General features: G+C 30.9%; 1 protein-coding gene across 15 annotated transcripts in view; it reads left to right on the top strand.

Moving 5' to 3' along the window:
- Window positions 1–21,194, top strand: part of LOC141453141 (glycogen synthase kinase-3 beta-like) — a 42,320-nt gene that overhangs the window by 1,145 nt on the left and 19,981 nt on the right. For 9 of the 15 annotated variants that reach the window (XM_074125953.1, XM_074125949.1, XM_074125943.1 and 6 more), the window contains exon 3: window positions 20,978–21,168. In XM_074125953.1, coding sequence (XP_073982054.1) covers window positions 20,978–21,168 — 191 coding nt within the window. Of the gene's footprint in view, window positions 1–143; window positions 543–10,827; window positions 10,966–18,079; window positions 18,684–20,977; window positions 21,169–21,194 lie in introns of those variants that run through there. The other 6 variants (XM_074125956.1, XM_074125954.1, XM_074125955.1 and 3 more) reach the window with 4 other exon arrangements.

Genomic DNA, 21,194 nt, shown 5'->3' with positions numbered 1-21,194 from the left:
TGTAAATTCAATAATATTAATAATTAAGCTATATTCATATAGCACTGCTCTACGTAAAGGTAGCAATGTGACGTCAGAATCGTGGATGCTCGGTTCTAGGAGAAGGAAGCTGATTGGTTACGACCTTAGCCGAACAGGTCAATGTCTGAATATCTAAAATTTTGTTAGTTCTAGAAGTGGTATAATGGGTGGTTTTTTCGAGATGGTCCTGGTTAATTTCGCTTTTAAATTGCCAACTCGAGCGCCTGTGGTGTAATAATAGACGTTAAATGGAGTTTATGTGCAGGAAGTGTAGGGTTCTTCTTAGGCACGTTTTAAAAGAAGAATATTAAAGGGGGACTGTGGAACCAGTTCAGCTCCCTTTCAGATTTTTCGTGTGCTTTTAGTGGTAAAAAAGAAATGTGATAAATCCTATGACGTGGACAAATATATTTAACAATTATCTACGAAGATAGAAATGAGTGGACGTCCCAGGACTACGTCCTTCGCTGAGGGTAACAAGCAACCTCCTAATCCTCCATTGGGGGGCATGAAAATAAGTAGTAAGTGCAGTTATTGAACCGAACTTTCTCATGGGTTTAATTTTGTTTGATACTTTTTTTAAAAAAACAGGTTTTAATTTTTACAAAAATGTCTTATTTTATTGTAAATATTACTTAATTTTTTGCGCGTCCTAGTTCTTTACTTATGTTTTCATTTTTCATTTAATTTCAAGAAAATATTCTTTGAAATTTTTTTTAAAAGCTTGCATTTCTCTTTTGTGCCTTTTAGTATGTTCCTATAATTACTGTATTATTATTTCTATCTTTTATTGTATGAAATTGCATGGTCGGGGTTTTCTCTTTTATTCTTCGCAATTAACACCCTTCTTTTCAATAACTTAGTTGTGTGCCTTAATTTTATTATTCTTCATTTAAGGTAATTGCGTTTTACTTTTTGGGACATTTTTACACATTTTCGTTCGTTATCAATTATTTTAATACTTGATTTTTTTTTTAATCGTAATTCCTAAGACTAACCTAAAAAAAAAATGGACCTTAATTTCATGCTAATATTAATCAAATTATTGAAAACTTTTAGACTAAAATTTACTAAGGAGCTAAATCTTTTTTCATTATAAATCTGCGAAGATACGTTCTAATGAGATGGCCGAATTAACTCGCTTTTGCTTTAGCGTTTTGCTTTACACGCTGATGTATCCCAAAAAGGTTCCTATTTTTAATACCAGTTTTTATTTTTTCAGACCGATTTTTTCCACTTTTTAAAAAAGAATAAATAAAAAATACTATCAATGTTTTATGACTAGAATTAAGCAGCTAGTTCTACACAAGTTCTATGTATGTTTTAACCTTTTTGGTAGGTTAAGTTTTAATTGTAGATTGCTGTTGGCTACTTTCTAATTATTTTTCTTCACCACTTGTGTTTATAATATTTATTTTTGTGTCAGTAATAGAACCTATTGTTGTAGAATGTTTAATTGAAAGGCTCATGTGGTAAAAAAAAAAAAAATCTTTTTCAGGCTATGAAAGATGGCGTGGGTAGGTGGTGCTCCCTACTAGGTAGTTTGAAGACTAACTCTCCTCATAGGTCGATAATGCAGTTTATTGATTCCCACCCGCCAATTCTCCTAACTGCCCGGACGGATAGGAACATCTCGACATTTTTTTTAATTTTTTTTTTGACATCTGCCTATGAATATCATTTAATTTTATGGAAATTCCGAAATTAATACTTTTTTGTTCCGTTCTTTTAATTAAATTTGACGAATTAAAACATTAAATGATATAACTTTAATTATTATTAATTTCAATGTTAATGCTTAGTATAATTATTGTTTCTCTTTTATGTTTTCATCTGTATATCGCGCATAATTTGCTTTCTAATTTTAATCGATGAGATTTTATTTGGATTTAATCGATGTTCTTTATACATATAAAATAACCTTACTCTTCTATTGCGTTTAATTTGAGACAGATTAAAACGACTCTGGTAGTGATTGTACTGGATAATAATTATTAATAATATAAGTAATTAATTATTTTTTCCTATTTTAGTTAATGAAATGAAATTTTGTTGATTTCAATTGAAATTTGCTGTAAAATCATGTTTAATAATTTTGACTAACTGTTGCTTTAAAAGTATGGTTAATTCATCGGAAACATTTGGTACTTTTCTGATGTTTTTCTGTTTTTACTTTCTATTATTCTCTTCTGAATGGATTAGATGAGATAAGGAGTGGCTTTAAAGCCAAATCTATCCGGACTAGATCTATTATGGTTCCTACAAGTGATAGTGGTTGTTCGTAAAATGTAGTCTCTTAAGTGAACCATTTGTGTAATGAGTTAGCTAGAGAAATTGCCTGCGGGCTCATCGAAATTTCAATTGTCGACTATCCCTGCAGGGTGGGAGAACTCGTGCACTCAAACTATTTTTTTATACTTATTAGTATTTTATCTTTATACTTTTATTGAATTTTCTCAGGATATAAAAGTTAGTGGTCTTCTCTTAGCTATGAAAAGTTTTTTTTTAGGAATTGGTTTGAGAGTTAGTACGATTAATATACCTCAGAACACCTAATTGCAGAATGGCTAAAACTCATTATCCTTCAAGAGAAGCCGTAATTTAGTGATCAGGTCCCTCAACAGAACGCACCAATTAGGTGAATGACTTTTCCATTTTTTTTTAGATTTTTTTAGAAAATGACTCATTTTTTCTTAGGGCCACTTATATTTTTTAATATTCAGATTGCATACGTACAACTATTTTGTACAAAACTTTTATTTATCTTGTCTATAACTTTTATTTTAATAATTTTTACTTGAAAATTTTAATTTTGGACATTTCCAGAGGGGGGGATGTTAGGCTCCCTTGAAAGCAACATTTCAGAACGGTGTATGGTCCTATCGGTTGTGAGTGCTCACTTAATTTTTTTTTTTTTCTACAAATTTGACCTCTTTTTTTTTAACTCAAAAAGAGAGTAATGGTTGGATAAGTTTTCACAGCCTCATTTTATTGGACATGCTCCCGCTCTCAATAATTTAATTTAATTTGGGGTAATAGAGTAATTTAGTCTTTCAGTTGTTGGTTTGCTTTCTCTTACATTTAGAAATTTTAGGGAATGCATTTTATTTAAGTATTGTACAATGAAAACACTAATCGAAAGTTAAAAACAAAATTCTTTTCTTCATTTATTAAATATTTTTTAAATGCACCAATATGACACTAAATTTAATCCAGTAATAAATGTATTACATTTTATCCTAGTTAAATTAGCCCTCCCAGGACTGAACAGCATTTTGGACCTAACACCCTGAGCTCCACCCATCTTTACAACAGTTCAAGAACTCTTTAAAAAAAAAACTCATTTATTTCTACTTCTTAGTATTTAATTTTTTTTTTACTTTTATTAATTTCGATCGATTATTTTTCTTACACCTCTTAATTTGTCTTTTATGTGTATGAAAAATATAACATAAATTTAATTTATAAATTTAAATAATTTTTACTTATTAAGAAGCAAATTTTTCCTGGGTTTATTAAACAAGTACTATTAGTTTTTGTTTTTTTTTATCTTTAAAAATTTGATTATTCACCTACCAAGATTGCTCCCAAATTATAGACCATCAACCTTCCTAAACTACAACGCTAAAATGATTTTGGTTAATACAAATACCTATCTATGAGCCACCAATTTCATACTCTTCTCATACTAAAATTGATCTTACAACTGCAATAAGCCCAGTTTTAATTTCTCTCGTGATAGTAAATTTGTTTTTCTTTAAAAAAAAAAAAAGCGAATCGTGGTGTGGCAAAGGTAGTAATGGTGCGATGCTAGGTCTGAGCTTTAAGTTGGATTAGAGAGAAGTTTCCTGATTCAAATCTTCGCTTACTAAGGACCGACACCTTGTGTTATTGCGTAAGAACTCTATTCAATTTTAAAAAGATGTCATCGCGTCCTTCTTGAGTAGATTGAAGTTAGGATAAATTCGGAGTAAACAGTACTAAGTAAATGAAGACCCATTAGTTTTACCACACGTGTAACCTCACTTCTCTTATCTTTCTCCCCGAGGTAGGATTGGCCTGACTGTATTGGTCCATTGTTTCTCAGATTATTGAAGTAAATTTTTATTATGATGAATTGAATCTCATGATATTTGATAAATGGTTTTACTTCAGGAGTGTGGTTTCTGGAGACCTAAGTTAACGTCGAGCTTATTGAAAATCCTGTCGAATGGTTTATGATTTGGGTCGATTGGATGGTTACCTAATTCATGTGCTGCAAGTTTTTTGGTAATTGTGTGAAGTTTCCTCTACAGCTGCAGTCGGGAGTGTGAACTTAAGGATTCTTTTGGAGAAAGCTCACTTCAAGTCAATTCTTTTTTAATAAACTAATCAAGGTAAACTTAATGCAGAAATGCCTCCGGTTGAGACATAGTTGGAGAAACGCTTTCTTTATACAAAATCCAATTAGTTTTTGCTTATAATCTCTTGTTGTGATCTGGAAAGGTAATTATTAACAAGTAATTGTTAATCAATAACAACAATTAATTGTCACATTGTAGATGTGTTCTGAGCCTTATCCTACTCTCTAAGTGTGGAATACCAAGTGAACTCCACATAGACATTCCGATTGAACAAGAAAAGCCTTGACTTAAGTCACTTGCCTAGCACAAAGAACTTGTACTTAGCTTAAAGTAAATCATTCAAAATTCTGTTGAAGATTAAGAAAAAAACCGCGAAGAATTAATCATTTTCGTATGTCGCAGAATTAATTCATATATAACCTTTTTTTAAAAAAATACTTTTTTATAAACTTATAAAGCAACCCTAAATATTATTTTTTGGTATGTCTCGTAGAGTTTGATCTTTATCTGGGTTTGATTTAATCTCTTCCTTTTTAATTTTTTTTGCTACTAATATGCGCATTGGCTTATTTTGGTGTATGAGTTGAAAGGAGGACATCTCTGATTGTTAAAAATAGGACACTTTAATTAATATCTGATATTAAAATTCAACTTGATCTAAAATTGATATAATTCGCTATTTATATTGGCATAAAAATATCTCCTATTTGTACGACTTAGGTAATCACCAACAAACAAGTAAAATTTCTTGAACTGAGATCAAAAGTCGGGTATCTGGGCCAAGTATCTGTTTCAATTTTTTTCGTTTATCTTTAATTTTCAGCAACATTAGATCTCCTCAGTTAAAAACTGCCTGCAACCTTCTAATGCGTACTATGTTTAAGACAAAGCCTTATTCCAACGTTATTCTGTTCTTTTGCTGGTTTTTTGATGAGAAAAATATTTTGTTCTAAAGTTCGTCTGATTATTCTTGGATGAAACATTCGTTGACTTAGAAGCAGTGACAATTCTAGCCATCTTAGGGTTATTGTGACCAAGTCTCCCCGCTAATATCATACTTGGGGGTAAGATTAGATGTTTTTCGACGTTTAATAGTACAACCAACTTACTTCAAATTTGATAATGTTCTAAATGTTGGATTGAATTTATTTTTTTTATTTTTTGTATTTCCTGATCCTTTAAATACATATCTATTTGTGGTTATCACTTTTAGCACAAATCAATTTATGTAATAGAAGCACTTTAATTGACAATAATAGCTTGTTATTTGTGTTATTGTACAGTCAGTATTGTATTTGAGATGATAATTATTTAATTTTTGTGAATAAATTGTTTCAAATTTATCATTTAATGATATTAAGCTTAATGGATTTTGTAAGATTCATTGCTTTTACTTTTTTAAAATAATTTTCTGAAGCAATTACAACTAATTTTATTTGATAGTTCTGTTGCATTTAATACTGTTCTTTGTTGCACAAAATGAAGTCCAATTTCGTTTTTTAAATTTATTTTTGTGTACACTAGTATTTATCATATTGGGGATATTCTTTCTGACGAATTGGTAATCCTATGGTAGTGTTATAATTTTGAAAAAAAAGAAAAGCAGTTAAAGTTCGCCTTTTACTACTCTTCATCCACTGGAAAATTAATTTTGGGGTCTATTGTTGACACGTAGATATTTTATTAATAGATGCTTAAATTAAAACGAAATTATTGTATTTTTAGATCTTTAATTAAAGAACCCACTTTTATGATTTTTTTTTTTTTTATAAATGTACTTTTTAAAAATTAAATGATGTGTCCAAATGTAGTATGAATAATAATTTTCTGTTGTAGAACACGGTTGGACATGTCTTCTAAACAAAGATTAGAAATGGTGATGCAGTTCAATTTATATTTAATTTTAGAACGTCCCTGAAGATGAAGGTAGTATAAATCTGAAGACTTGGACTGTAAAATATATAAAAAAAACTAGATTGCATCATCATTTCAACGTAAATCTTGTTTTTATGAATCATAACGTTTTTATTAAAACGAATTTCTCCATACCACGGGAGTAGTCTTAATACTCGGCATATCTCTCGATAGTCCACTCATTCGCATTTATAGAACAAAGCCGTCCAGATTGTGACCATTTCAAATGTTTTTCCAGTGGATTCCGTCTTTATAGTACGGGAAAAAAGGTGGGCCCATATTTTTGCCGTCAGTTCTATTCAGTAACAACGAGCCCAATAATTTGGTCTTAGAGAACACCAAATTAAAACTATCAATTGAGGTGCTCAGATAAAATAGTAGCTTAGGGAATGGGATATGTTTTCATTCCTGTTTATCTGCCAACAGAGGTAGATGCTTTTTGTCCCAATAGGGAGTCTCATTTTCCTCAAACTGTATGGCCTTATTGGAATCTGTACCTAATTAGTGACATAGAATGATCCTCATCTAATCATGCACTCGCTTAGTAGAAAACCACCCAAATAGTGTAATTGATTTTCGAATATATTAATTAAATTATTAAGCTGGAACCTACCCTAGCAATTCCCTAGACAGCGTGGGTGATCAGTATGGTTTGAGGGCTGTATACCTCTTATTTCTTAGCGCAGGCAAAATGAATTAAACTAAGGTGTCAAGTAGTTAACGAAATTCGTCTGCAGCGTGCATTTGATCATTTATCCATTAATGTTGATCGTAACTTCCTTTTTTTTATTTCAATCTTTTTAACTAGGTTTTTAAGTAATTTTCGTTGTTTGAATGTTTCATTAATCTTCAACAATTCTCTGTCCACCTCTTTTCTAATATTTTAGTAATAATTAAGATCTAAAGTAGAAAGCTGTCTAGAGTTTAATATAGTAATATCCCTTGTCGACATACATCATCGACATAAAATTAGATGTATGATTCAATCCGAATTTCCTAATGATCTTAACATTTGAAGTCACATTAAATTTTATGGATTTATTAATTATTCAAATATACTATACCAAATTTTAGTAAGTTTAGTGAAATTTATACATAATGCTAATTTTTAGAATAATATTTGTCGCAATGCGGGTTTTATGTATTCGCGCTAAATTATTAGTTTTGTTATTTTCGTTATTAAAAAAATTCAGTGGAAGTAAATTAGATAATATAATTTAAAATATATTTGATGATTTTGGTTTTAAAATGGGGTAACAACAATCGTAAGAACAATCAATTAAATTTAAGTTAAACGTACATAATGTTGCAATAATTAATCAGAATCACAATGTTTCTTCAGAATATTGCCCAGACATACATTGTTCTGCAATAATTGCTTTTCTTTTCGTTAACAAGTCATACTGCATTCTCGGGCCAAAATTTTGTCAATGATTTATGCAGTTATATTTATGAAGTATTCATGTTTTTTTTTTATTGAGATTGCACTGATATCTAGAACAGATATCATCTAGATTAAAAAAAAAAATCTAGATGTCATTCTAAACGTCTTTCATTCATCACTCAAACAATATATTACTTTGATTCCAGGCGTACACCATCCTATCTAGCATCACCTTTACTATCTGACCTCGCCACTATTCGATATTTCTAGGAGTAGCTTCATTACTAATACCAAGACTATGAAAGGTTATTTACATTAGTTCACACCCCATTCAGGTATTATACATGTAATTTTATTCAACATTAGACAGCGGTTTCCACATCTTTCCATGCCGTTGCAGCGAAATCCCTGAAAGGACCGAGTTCAGGCACATTTTGCCAAATGGGATCGTATCGTATCATTATTCAGAATTAATCAGGTCTTGTAGCCCTGAATGAAAACCCGGGTTTTGCCCATTTACCTGTCTAGAACCTTATAAGTGCTTATATTCCAAGGTGATGTTGGGATTTCAGTGAACTTTTCAAAAGGATTCTTCTTGGGAATAGAGTGTGAGCTGTGATGTTAGAAGTCTTGTTACAGAAAAGAGTTAGTTAGCATCATCCTTTAGTCTTTTTGTTTCTGGGGGAATTTCCTAATTAGTTTCAACAAAATGAGGTTCGGTCAGGTAAACCTAATTTATTAACTAACGTTTAAAAACTCAATAAATAGAAAAAAAATCGAAACAAAATAACTAGTGCACTGTTGGAAAGCCGGCAGTATACTGGAAAACATTCCGAGCGCCAGTGACCTCTGATCTAGACGCTGAATTTACGTTTACCCATATAAATAGGGAAAATCGCGAAACATTTAAAAAAAATTGACTTGTTACAATAAGTTTTTATTAAATTAACGTCTTAGAGAAAGTAAAACAATGTTTCTTAGCATTAATAAATGTGATTTCGATAACAATGTAATTATTTGTGCTCTCGTTTTGTATTTACTTGTAACGTAACTTCCTCTCGCCATTTTAATTAGACGTTAACTGTCAACTATCCACATGTGTGCATACATATATTCATTCGTACATAGCTTTTATTATTTTTGCAATTGTATAATAATTGGGGGGGTCTGCATTGTGCAAGACCATGATAGTATCAACTTTTTAATTATTGTTTCGTTTATTTCATTTTTGTAGCAGTTGTGAAGAATTATTTTAATGTTAGAAAATAATTTTGTTTAACGCTAAAATACATAGGAAAACCCAAATCATCATTTAAGAGAACACTGTTATTAGGGGTTAGTTAATTACAAAAATTAAATCCTCCTCAACTGTACCTGTCAATCAATGCTCTTTTCTCAAAGATTTACCCTAAACTTTCTAAACTTAATTTAAACATTTTACACCATTAGTAAGAATAAAATATGTTTGTTTTAAAAATTCACAGTCTTAAGAAAATTATTAGATGGTAACAGTTCTTGATCAGTCGTTTATAAGATAGTATTTCTGAGGAATCTTGAGTTGTGGTCAGTTTAGAAGTAATAAATATTTACGCCATCGTTTCGATCTACTATTAGTTTCTCTTCAGGGCTACAACGAGAGATCTGGTTGGTTACTATTTTATTATGAAGACTCTAAACTTAAAACTAGTTGTAATAATATTTATTTATCATTTTGATTTACCTTTGTGATATCTCGTTTTTTGTTTTTGTAGCGCTGAAGATAAAATTAAATATAGTTCGAAATGTAAAGGTTTTTTTTTTCATTTCTGAAGTGACTGAAACTCATATTCCTCAGAAAAAAATATATTTGAGTTAGGACATGGAAAAATGATTATAGTATGAGGTATTATTATTATCCTGTGTTCTCGAAATGCTAGAGATCTCATATTCCAACTGGTATTATAACGTTGACTGTCTATAAGAGTTACCGGCGGAGCTATGTCATTCGCCTTGACCAACAGATTGGCTAGTTGAATGGACTTGCATGTCGCATGTTGTGGCAATAAGTAATTAATTCTTCAGCTCAAAATTACCTGATTTTTCCAACCACCGCTTCTAACAAGTTTTTTTCCACATCAGCCCAAAATTTGGTATCAGGCATTCCAGCCTTGAAACGTAACTAAAAACTAGTTAGTCCCTCTTCATGTTGTTAGCAGCGAGAAATCTGGACATTATGAGTACAACTACTTGTCACGCCAGGTTTCCAATAACTTTTTATACATAATTAACTGTGTGGTAAATGAATGCTAACCATGGCTGTAAAATCGCCGCGTTTCCGTATTATTTCTTCTACGTCCCCTCCACCTTATAGGAATATTGGCGAAAGTTTTGCCCCGTTACAATAACTAAGTGTCACTCTTCGGTTTAATGATTTTTTTTGCTATTGAGGAGGGTTTTTCTTTTTGTAAATAATTACCCTGTATTGACGAAAAACATTCATAGTTTTAGTGATTTAATTGGTTTCTGTAAGTGCAAAAATTAAAATAATACCATTTTTTAAAGCAGAAACTATTATTTTAATTGTTTTGGACAATTTTTCGTAGTAAATTTCCTAATTATCACGAGTAAACCAGCCTCAAATAAAGACTATCTTTGTTTAATATAAAATCTTTAATGAAAATCGATTTTTTTGGCGCATGTTCTGGGAAGTATATTTCTTTCAAAAGTCCTCTAAGTGTACTGAATCTCTGTTCAACCTAACATTTAGTAAAAAAATTAGAAGTTTAAGAAAAAAAAAGTAAAATAAAACTAATAATAAGGCTTGGAATTGTTTTGTTCAAGATTTATTTTTATTATACAAGAAGTAGTTTATATTTTTAATTTAAATTACTAATTTAATTGAAAACAAAAAAGAAGAATTGAATTTCCTGCATTTTTAAAACTAATAGCCTTGTATTAGTTTAATTAAAAATTTATTTTTCACGTCGCGCAGTTCAACATTCCTTAAACAAACAGCATTTTGTTTTTTATATATATATTTCTTTTCTTTATCTCTTATGTCTTGTTTCACCTAAACTCCTTTAATTAAGTCGTAAAAATGTTTTATTATACTTATGATAAATTCTTGAAAAGACCTCATTTTTTTTTTATTCTTTTATTTTTTATTTTATTTTTTTCTGTTTTCAGTAAAAATATCTTACAGCTCGTGTAGTGATGTGTGGTGATATGTGAAATAAATGATGTCTTTTGTGCGATCTCTTTTTCGTTGTAAAGGTTGTATTCGATTATGTCGTAAGAAACCTCGGTTTACTGTGTTTCCACTAGGTGAGGCAACTAAATATTGTATATATTACTTTAACCTGTTTGAACGTGTAAATTCGATTTTTTTTAACTCTCTTTTCTTTCTCTTGTTTCTTAAGGCACCTTTTTTTCATTTAATATATAATTATTAAATTTAATCAGTTTTTGAGGGCAATCACTTTGGCTAATCACCAAATAAAAAAATCAACTCTTACTGGTCAAATTGACCTTCACAATTTAAGATGAGGTTCGGCTAAAAGCATCTGTAAACTTCCGAAAACACTTAAATAACCTTATCTCCTCTTCGCTTTTGTGCTCTTTTGAACTCTTGGGCACTTGAAATGTTGAGAGTGCATTTCAAATTCTTCTAAATCCTTTTAAAATTCTATGGAACATTTCCAGACTTCTTATTATATGAATTGAAACACGCTATTTTCTTATATTCACAAAATTTGTGAGCTTTTATTAATTTTCTGCTTAAAATTTCTTTCTACTCTTTAAAGTAGATCACCACCTGCTTGTCATTTCTAAATTGCACACAGATAATTAAAAAATAAATAAATGACTAGGCAAGAAAATAACATGAATTTGTAGATGTTCAAGTTTTAATTTACTAAAATCTAAATTCAAAGCGACTAAAGACATTTGAATAAGTAATTTGCTGGAAGGATGTCTAAATCTTTATAAGCTCCAAAATGCATATTCATCATAATTTTTAGAAACATCGGCTCTCTTTAACGAGAACGATTTAAACGATCTAAAATAGATGTGGTCAGGGATGCCGCCCAGTTGAGATTAATCCAAAAAATAAACATCCTTGTACAATAGATTAGTGGCTCTACTTAGAAGGTTGAACTTGATTATCTGAGCTGTTCATTGTGTAAATTGGGAAAAGACGATTTTGATGAATTTTTGTGCACCTTCTGGGGTGCATCATTGTACATACTGTTTTTTGAGGAGGAAGTTAGTTTTTGTTGTGGGATAAAAATGCAAAGCACTTCTTTTATCTGGGTTAGTGTTTATTTTTGTACCAATTTTTGTATTATTCATCTCCATTTTGGATATCTTTGGTGCTTTCATCAAGGGCGCTAAAGAGAAAATTAGTTTTGTTGGTACTTGGAATTTCAAGCGATAAAACACGGCTTCAACAGAATTACAGGAGTAAAAACAAAATCTTATTTAGCTACAAAGACCGTCCAGTTCCCACTGTGGCTTGTTTTGATCTGAATGGACCGTAGTTTGTAGGGTCTTCTTTGAATGAGTAGGCGATTTTTTCGTGGGAGAAGGAAGAGCAGTTCTGTACCAACTACTTCGTGTCGTCAATTAGAGGGTTCTATAGACTGACAGCTCATACTTTTGTGACTCGTTAGAAACAAATCGTGGCGCAAAAGGAAAAAAGTGGATTTACTGGCGATTAAGCGCTCTCCAAGGAACGTGTGCTTTAAAATTTTCCATGATTAGGAAATGGTTAAAGAGGCAATCAGGCTGAAAGGTACTGGGATCCAGGCGTTAGATGCGGTTGTCAAACTATACGTATCAAATAAAAATACATATCCATGACTGGCCTTGAATCTCCCAGCTGATAAGAAGTGCAATATTCACATTAGATACTATAATTATGCAACATTCAATTACAGAAATAATAATAACAACAACAATAAAAATTTGGTGTCTGTCTACACCTACTGGACTTTCACATAATTTACTTATAATTAAATTTGCTTGAAACTCAGTTCAAAGAAGACATTCTAGTTCGTTTTAGTATTTGGGCACTCTGTAAAAATGATGCTATTGAATGGACCGCTTCTCTAGAATCACACATCCGAAAACTGTGACGATTCCAATACTTCCTTGTACAAGGAGGAAGTGCTAGTAAAATGTGCATATATCAGCCATAGTGTGAAGGAGGAGGAAAGAGTGGGGTGGATCCATAAAATGTTAAAACCTGTTCAGTGCCATCTACTGTTAGTTATCTATTTTAAAGTTACCATTTAAGAAGTGTTGCTAGAATTCCAATTTCGGGAAAGATAGGTTAATAGAAATTGTGACCTTAAAAAATAAGATTTTTGATTTTTTTTTGTAAGATGTTCTCAAAAAGTTGTTATTCGACTTTTGCAACATATACTGTCTCTCACTACTTTTGATTCTCCTATTTATACTATTTTATTTTCTTGTTTTATTCTTATAATAGGTTTATATGTTGGTTGTTGCTTGTAACCAGGGGCGCACCCACAATTTTCTGAAGAATAGGAGTTCATTTGAAAGTGAAAATAAATTGTAAAAGGCATTTAGAAATGTTGTGTTTCCAAGTTGGTTAGTTCTAATCAGTATTGAGCTACATACGCGTTACCATAACCGGAGAAATGAAACGTCTTTACATTGGTGTATTTCCTGTCAGCACTTATGAGAAGAAAAACTTTCTCCTTCAGTTCCTTTCCAGGTCCTCATGACTAACTATCTGACAAAACGAAGAGCTACTCCAACTAGAGAGTACCTAGCATATTCCCCGTATCACGTTGGCATATGCTGACTGGCTAATTCTCCCAGAATTTTATCTAAAATAAGGACCAATTTTCCCGATTAGAGAATAATGTGTAAAAGGCAGAAATCGGATGGACTAATGTTTCTATTCAGGTTTAGGATAAGTGCTGTTATCTTGTTGAAGTAGATTTTCCCATGAAGGGTATTTAGTACACAATTATGATTTTCTATAACGTAGTATTTATGAAACTTCTTTTTTGTTTCAATGTATTTTCAGAGGTTTCAACCCCTGCTTGCGTTAATATATTTTGATGACCCAAAAATAACCCGATTCAATAATATAATTTCAAAAATATTCATCCAAAAAAGTTGCGTATATATTGGCACAAATGTTAAGGAAAATCGCTTATAATTCTAATCTTGATTGGTTAAAATTTAAGAGTGACGTAAATGAAAACGTGCTGTCACATAGTTCTTGCCAAAAACGTCATCATCTGGGTTAGATTCTTTCAACTTATATGATTTAAAATTATTGAATATTTAATTTTCTGTTTTTAAAATTCACGTAAGAAAATTGGGACTGAAACACAAAGTGACTTTCTCTTTCAAAAATTGTTAGTGCATTTGTTTTTTTGTTTTTTTTTAGATTGAATTTCTCGAAATATTGATTGCCTTTCGTCAGCATATCTCCAAAACTCGGTATGTTTTGTCTTGCCTTTCTGCAAAATTTCTGTTGTAACTTTTAATCCTGGAGATTCCCTACCTTAGATGGGTAGTTAGGTCATCAAGCTTGAAAGAAACTTGCCAGGCGATGTTCTGAAAATGTTAAAAGAAAACTCAGAAAAGAGATAAATTATATTCAGTAGAATGATTATTCCTCAGACTTTCTATTGGCTGATGATGGAATTTTATCCGAAAAGTGTAAGGTTTGAATTTCCTTCCATGTATTCATTTTAAGCAACGCGTTCACTCACATCACATGAAACACTTTTTACAAATTCTGAGGGCCCCCAAAATTTTTAATTTGGAAATTTGACACTAATCACAATACTTGATTTTTTTTCTCCACTGTAAAAGAAAATAACAATGAATTATACATATTTAAAATCTATATTTCATTATATAATGAAATTCCTTGTTACACTGTTATCTACTCAAATCAGTTTAAATCTCGTTGAACAATATCTAATTAAATAACAGTCGAGGATAAAATTTATCGGAATTTGAAGTAGATTATTTCGTGCATTGTTTTCATTACGTAACTACAATTTATGCAATTAATTATATGTGCATAGTAACAGCAAATTCCTTTAATTAGATATTACTAAAAAAAACTTATGTCAGCATAGTAGGTAAAATTGGATACTTTGATAGAAGAAAGTGTTGACTTATTATTTTTTACTAAAATCGAATGTTAGTGTAGCATCATTGATAAAATCTATTGCCTTAGATTTAAAGCAAGGCCAATATTATTATTTTTTTTCAGTTGTTAACGAACTCTTTAAAAAAAATGTAAAGGAAACTAAAATAGTTGAAATCTGCAATTTCTTTGTCTAATAATCTGAAAGTTGATAGTTGCTCTGAGTCTATCTACATATTGCCTAATTTCTGTTCATTTCCTAATCACGGAAATTCTTTATTACTTTAAAAACCCGATGGTCCAACCATGCTCTAGAGATATTCTGCCCATACCTGTTATATGCACCTTGTATAATTGCCCAGGTAGTTAACGAGACCAAAGTCTCGTTTTTCTTGTTTTTGATTCCTCTATTTCTGTGATAATAGCTAAAAGTTTTTTTGTTTTTTTTGTATGCAGGTCTAATTTCAAGGTGACCTTAAATTTTCACTTCCAACATCTGCTGCGGACATAACTGGGTTTCTCAGCTGCGGAGGCTACTTGACAAATTTTTGTTGTATGCTATTTCTTCGTGGAAAACCAGAAAGTGGTTTGAACTATTCTTTAAGAACAATTTTGACATCAATGACTCCTCTCTACCTTTGGTCGTCTAAGACATGTTAGAACAACTTAATCCATATGATTACTCTCTTCAAATCACTCGTTGTTAATGCTCTGATTCCTCTGCAACGTTTGACAAAGAACCATATGGACACATTTGTTCAAGCGATCCTCATGAAATTGAGATTGGACCAGTTTAAGAGGAGACATAGATGCCAAAATTAGCATGACAGAAGGTAAGCCGCTTTCAGATTGCCCTCTTAAGCAAATTCATCCTGTAAAGGACTCAGCATGAATTTGTTCAGTAACGTCTGACGCTAAGAATACAGTATTATTTATTAAACATGTATAAGAGAATAAGAGGTCTACTTGACATTGCGTATTCCAGGAACTGTAAATTTTCAAAAAGTTTCGCCTAAATCCCAATTTCGATAGAGAATGGTGATAACTATATTTATATGTCGCAACTATTCAACTAATCCATCAATACTAGAGGATGAGAAAAAGGAGAAATATTTTGAAATTTTTTTATCATTTTGTCTTTGCATTATTTATTATTATTATTCTAAATCTAGTACGGGGGAAAGAATTCAATACTTTCTTCGTTATCCAAGGGCTCTATGGGCCTTTTTATAGCTGCCCAAATATAAGATTGGGTGTAACACTTGTTTGATATTCCAGGGCAGGGGCGACATCCTTACCTATGGGCATGCTAAACCCACGTTCTGTTACGTAACTGTAAGTTACTATTATGAACTCCCAGTTTTATATCGGTTTGCCAAGAAATAATCCACTTCTCTCTTCCTGCGGGATTTTGTAGCCCAGCTTTGCTTCATACTGGATTGAAGTATCCCAACAGCGAATCCAGTAATATTTCCTAATAGTTGCTATACAAAAGATGAAGCTCGCTACTTGAGTGGACAAAAACATTTTTGAAATCTTGAACACTATTTCTAATTATTGTACATATGTACTAGAAAAGTTATAGTGCCCTTTGTGATATTAAATTTATTTATCAAATTCCTTCTAGAAACTTTAGTTAGTTCCTTAAAAATTTTGGTTATCTTCAAATAATTTATTATTGTTTAGAAGTGAAAAAAGCGGAAGAAAAAAAAATAAGTTATAAATCTTTCAAGTCTATAACCTTTTTACGCTTCAAAAATATACGTTGTTATTTTGATGCCAAAATCATGAATGCGCAAATTTTCATTTTTAGAATAAGGATTTCTGATACTGAACGTTGTTCTCCTTTTTTTCCTGCTTCTAATTATACGCCAAAAACAATAATTGTTTTAGCATCGTTCCAATGATGATTGATGAGATGATTTTTTTTTTTTGTAAATAATTAATAAATTTCTAAGATCAAAAAAGATTTCTTAGAAAAAAAGTAAAATAAAATATGAACATTGATTCAATTAAATAATTTTATAATTTCCTTTTTATCGGTGTTTTTTGTTTTCCAAATTCGGATTTAGTTAGTTGTGGTATTACTGTCAAGCTTGTTTTATTGGTGAAGGTTACTTGTTCGTTAGATTTACCTAATTTAGGATATATTTTTTTCTTTTTATTGGTGTTGAATGATCATTGTATTGTGTTAGATTTTATTGTAATATCTACAATTGACAGAATAGCTTTAGATGTTAATAATGTGCTACTCGTGAGCAGTATGTGTGAGCAATAGTTTATTAGTATGTGAGAAGTGGATTATGAACAACTAAGTTTAAAAGTGCTAAAACGTAATTTATTTCCACATATAAAATACTTAGCAGATTGTCTTGCAGTATGGGGCCTTGGCCTAGAGGAGCTTCGGTTAGCTACTCCGATATATTCTAGGGTATCCCTCGCCACTAACAATTAATAATAATAATAATGAGCATGTTCTGAGTTTTGTCTTAGTGTAAGTTTAATTCCAAAATTTATTTCCTTACTCCTAAAATGCTGCTGGGCCGCAGTATCCGCAGAGATGTCAATATTCGTTAAAAATGCACTAGCCAGCCAGTTTTCCTCTTGGAACTTGAAGGCTGGAAGAAGGGTGATCATTTCAGGATTTTTTACGCTTTTCAAAATGAACCCTTTCTTTGCCGAAAATTTTATATATCTATAAAATATATATTTTTAGGTTATACATCTGTTTCGTCTCTTTTTCCTGTATAATATTCCTGTAAGTGTTACTGAAAGCATGACGTAAAGCTACTTCAGAACACCCTTCAATATTCTCGAAAAAAAAAAAAACGCACCTCAAAAAGATTGTCTTATCATGAAATGGTGGGGTCCAAGACTAAAATTTAATCCTGCCGTCAAAATTACAGAGAACCCTGCAGTGCAGCATTTCCTATGATTTTTTGTTATTCTTTCAGTTCGTAATTTTTTTTGTTAGATATAGACAAAAATTAATAAATATTTTTGGGTGTTGCAGTGTACTGAAATAAAACTTTAGAGGGAGCACAACTGGATAGGTAGATTGTTTTTGGTTTTTTGGTTTGTCCACTCCTGAACGAAACGGCCAATTTCAGCCAGCTTCTGTAACGCGCTTGGACCACCTCGAAACTTTTTCTATCAAAAGCAGCATCCATCTTACGTCTCTTCTATTGGTCATACGGATCTGATCTCTTCTTGACTAGCTTGATTAAAGACACTTAGAAGCATTGATTCCCTACCCTTATAAGGTTGTGATAGGAGGAAGGGTTGAGTTAAGCAACAATTGGATTGTACTGGGGAAGTTGTTAGTTTTGTTAGGCTCGGATTAAATTTCTATCTAGCATCTTAAGATTTTCATTAATATTAAATATTAGAAGACAATTAAAAACCTAAAAAAAAAATTGTCAATTTAAATTTAATTAATGATCTTAGCGAAATTAATTTTTAATTATAATATCTCTTCAAAAATATTTCTCTTTCTTAAATTGCAAGATAAAATTTCTTTTTAAAAATGCTTCTAATTAAGCTAATATCTGATAAACATTAATTTTTTTTTTTTTTTTTTTTTGCAAGTAAACTTGCCCCCTTTTTAATTCATTTATAGAATGGATTCTATTTTTAAATAAGTTGTTTTTAGAACTTCCTCTCCCCTCTCTCAAGAAGTTTTTGAAATAACTGCAAGAGTGTCGGCTTATTTTGTGTTTTTTAAAATTGTGCGACAATATGTAGTAGCATTAATTTTCAGTTCTTTAAAAAATTATTTTTTTTACTCCCCTTAATTCCTTATTTAGATTTTTTCCTCTTTTTTTTTCCAAAAATTGTGTGTAAATGTTAAATTTTTTTTATTTTAAAATTGGACGAAAAGTATTTAAGTGGACTTTATTAGGTATATATGTTTTGTTTTTTTGTATTAATTTTTTTTTTTTTTTTAACGTATTGAGCAAAAAGAAAAAGGCATCTCTTCTAGAGTGCATGAATGCATGCATGTATTGTTCTATCGTAGTGCATTCTTTCTTGATTCTCTTTTTTCTAGTTTTTAGAAGATTTTTTTTTTAGGCTTTTACTTTCTCTTATCGTTCTTTTTGTCTTGCCTTTTGTTCATTTTATTCTATATTTCATTTCTTTCCAGAGCATTATAAGCGTAACTCTTTTTCTACAACATTTCCAACCATAGGTCCTCTATCTGTTTTTAGCTCTGTGTTTTCCTTTTATTTTCTTTTATTATTATTATTTTTTTATTTTAAAGAAAGTTATATCTTTATTCTTGTTTTTTTTTTAAAAAAAAAAAAAAAAAAAAAAAAAAAAGCTCTACTAACTTGCCCTCATCTCTTTTTTACTTCACCTACATTTTCTACTCACTTTTCCGTTAGTTTGTCTTTGAAAAAAAAAAATTAACTTTTTTCATCTTTTTTTCTTATTATTTATAAAATCAAAATTTGTTTTACTAACTATTGTTTTAGCTTTTTTGTTTCTTTTATTTAAACTCTTTTCAGAATACTATGAGAACTGCCTTACACTGACGTGGCAATTGTTCCCTATAAAAAAGACATTTAAATAAGCATTTTCCTTTTTTTTGCCCCCCAAAAAATATTGTAATTTAGTGCCTATGCTTTTTTACTGGTGATTTCTGTACTTACTGCTTATTGTCAAAAAAACAAAAAAATCTTTATTATATAAAGATTTATCATGTATATTATTTTTAAAAAAAATATATATTAAGGAATTGGGGTTATTTATTTTATGTATATTATGCTCTGAATTTTTATTTTCAGTGGTGTATTTTTATTAAATGCAGTACTTAGTTTATAATTTGAAAGGGTTTTTTTCTTTTTCTTTTTATGTGCGTATGTATTTATTTTGAACCAGAGTTTTTTTTATTTCAAGTTCAATTTTTGGATTATGTTTTGGTTAATGTTTTTTGTTTCGGAGTGAAAAAGAACCAGTTTTATAGTAGGTTTTATTTTGTTTGTTTTCAAAGTATAACTCTGAACATTGGAAGATTCGTTTTTTCATATAATCTCTTATTGTAATGGATTAAAGGAAAGGTACTTTAGGTGTCAATGTTGCAGATTGTCATACTCTGCAAATCTGTAGTAGTTTTTATTATTAACAATTGTAATACCAGTAGGAGTGATTCAGCAATATCTAATCTGACATTGAAAATATTTTGACCATTATAAATATACAATTTAATCCATCATCCTCATGTAATTTCAACAGTTCCTCTTGGTATTAAAGAAAACCTCGTGAAACCATTCAGAACATATGGGAACGTTAAACTCAAGTTTTCTTGGGGTGGTAATAACAAACTGGCTGAAGCATACATGTGCTTATAATCGTTAAACGCCTTGGTTAGCATAGTGCCCAACTTTTCCAACAATTACTATCCTAAGTTGGTGCAAATTTCGCTGAACAGAGCACTTAACTTATCCAATTCCCTTTTGTACTCTCGGGTCGGAATAGTTGGCAGAGAGCGACAAAATAAGCCCGTTTCATCAGCATGGGGAATAAGAAGATCTTCAGTCTTAAATCAACATTATTGTAATTCGTCCGACAAACCTCAGTAACAAAATACGTAATCGGAAACAGATATTTTCAGATACACTTCATAAGATTGTTAATGGTCCCACGGTTAAAAACGTCTCCGTCTTTACAAAAATGATTCCTAGATAAAAGTATCAACAATAATTACTTATAAAGAGGAGTTGCCCATAATTGTTCTCCATTTAGAATGGTTTTAGGTTTTCATCTGAATCTGATAAACCAACAAAATGCCGAATTACTTGTACTTTTTTGATTTGAAAGTTTTAAATTTTCTACTGTAGCCAGTAGAATGAATACGTTTAACTTTGCTCGAATTAATTGCTGAGTCATTGGAACAGAACAAGCTGCCAACATTTCTGTCAAGGAAAATTTAGAAAGCATTGTATCCATTTTGTTTTTTTCTTTTCTTTTGCTGAGCACTTAACTAGCCTGACCTCAGTTTTTTGCTAACTTCATTTGCAGCAACTTTTTTTTTTTTTCTCTCTTGCGCTAATTCATCATCTCGTTCCAATATATGTGATTGTTATATTGCTACCTAGAAGCATGTTGTTAAAGAGAAGTATGAAATGAGGGGAAAACTCTGGCTTAATAAATATGATTATAAGCTATAAGCCTGTCTTTAATGATTATGTGCAGGTAAAGATGGTAACAAGGTGACGACTGTTGTAGCTACACCGGGACAAGGCCCGGATAGGCCATTAGAAGTATCTTATACAGATACTAAGGTAATAGGAAATGGAAGCTTTGGAGTAGTTTATCAAGCTAAATTGTGTGACAACAATGAGATGGTGGCCATCAAGAAAGTATTGCAAGACAAGAGGTTCAAGGTAATATTCTAAACTATAGTTTGCTA

Source organism: Rhodnius prolixus, unplaced genomic scaffold (assembly GCF_049639745.1).
Source record: "Rhodnius prolixus isolate KJV_2025 unplaced genomic scaffold, Rpr scaffold_3, whole genome shotgun sequence".
Lineage (NCBI taxonomy): Eukaryota > Metazoa > Arthropoda > Insecta > Hemiptera > Reduviidae > Rhodnius > Rhodnius prolixus.
This window is presented reverse-complemented; position numbering and strand designations above follow the sequence as displayed.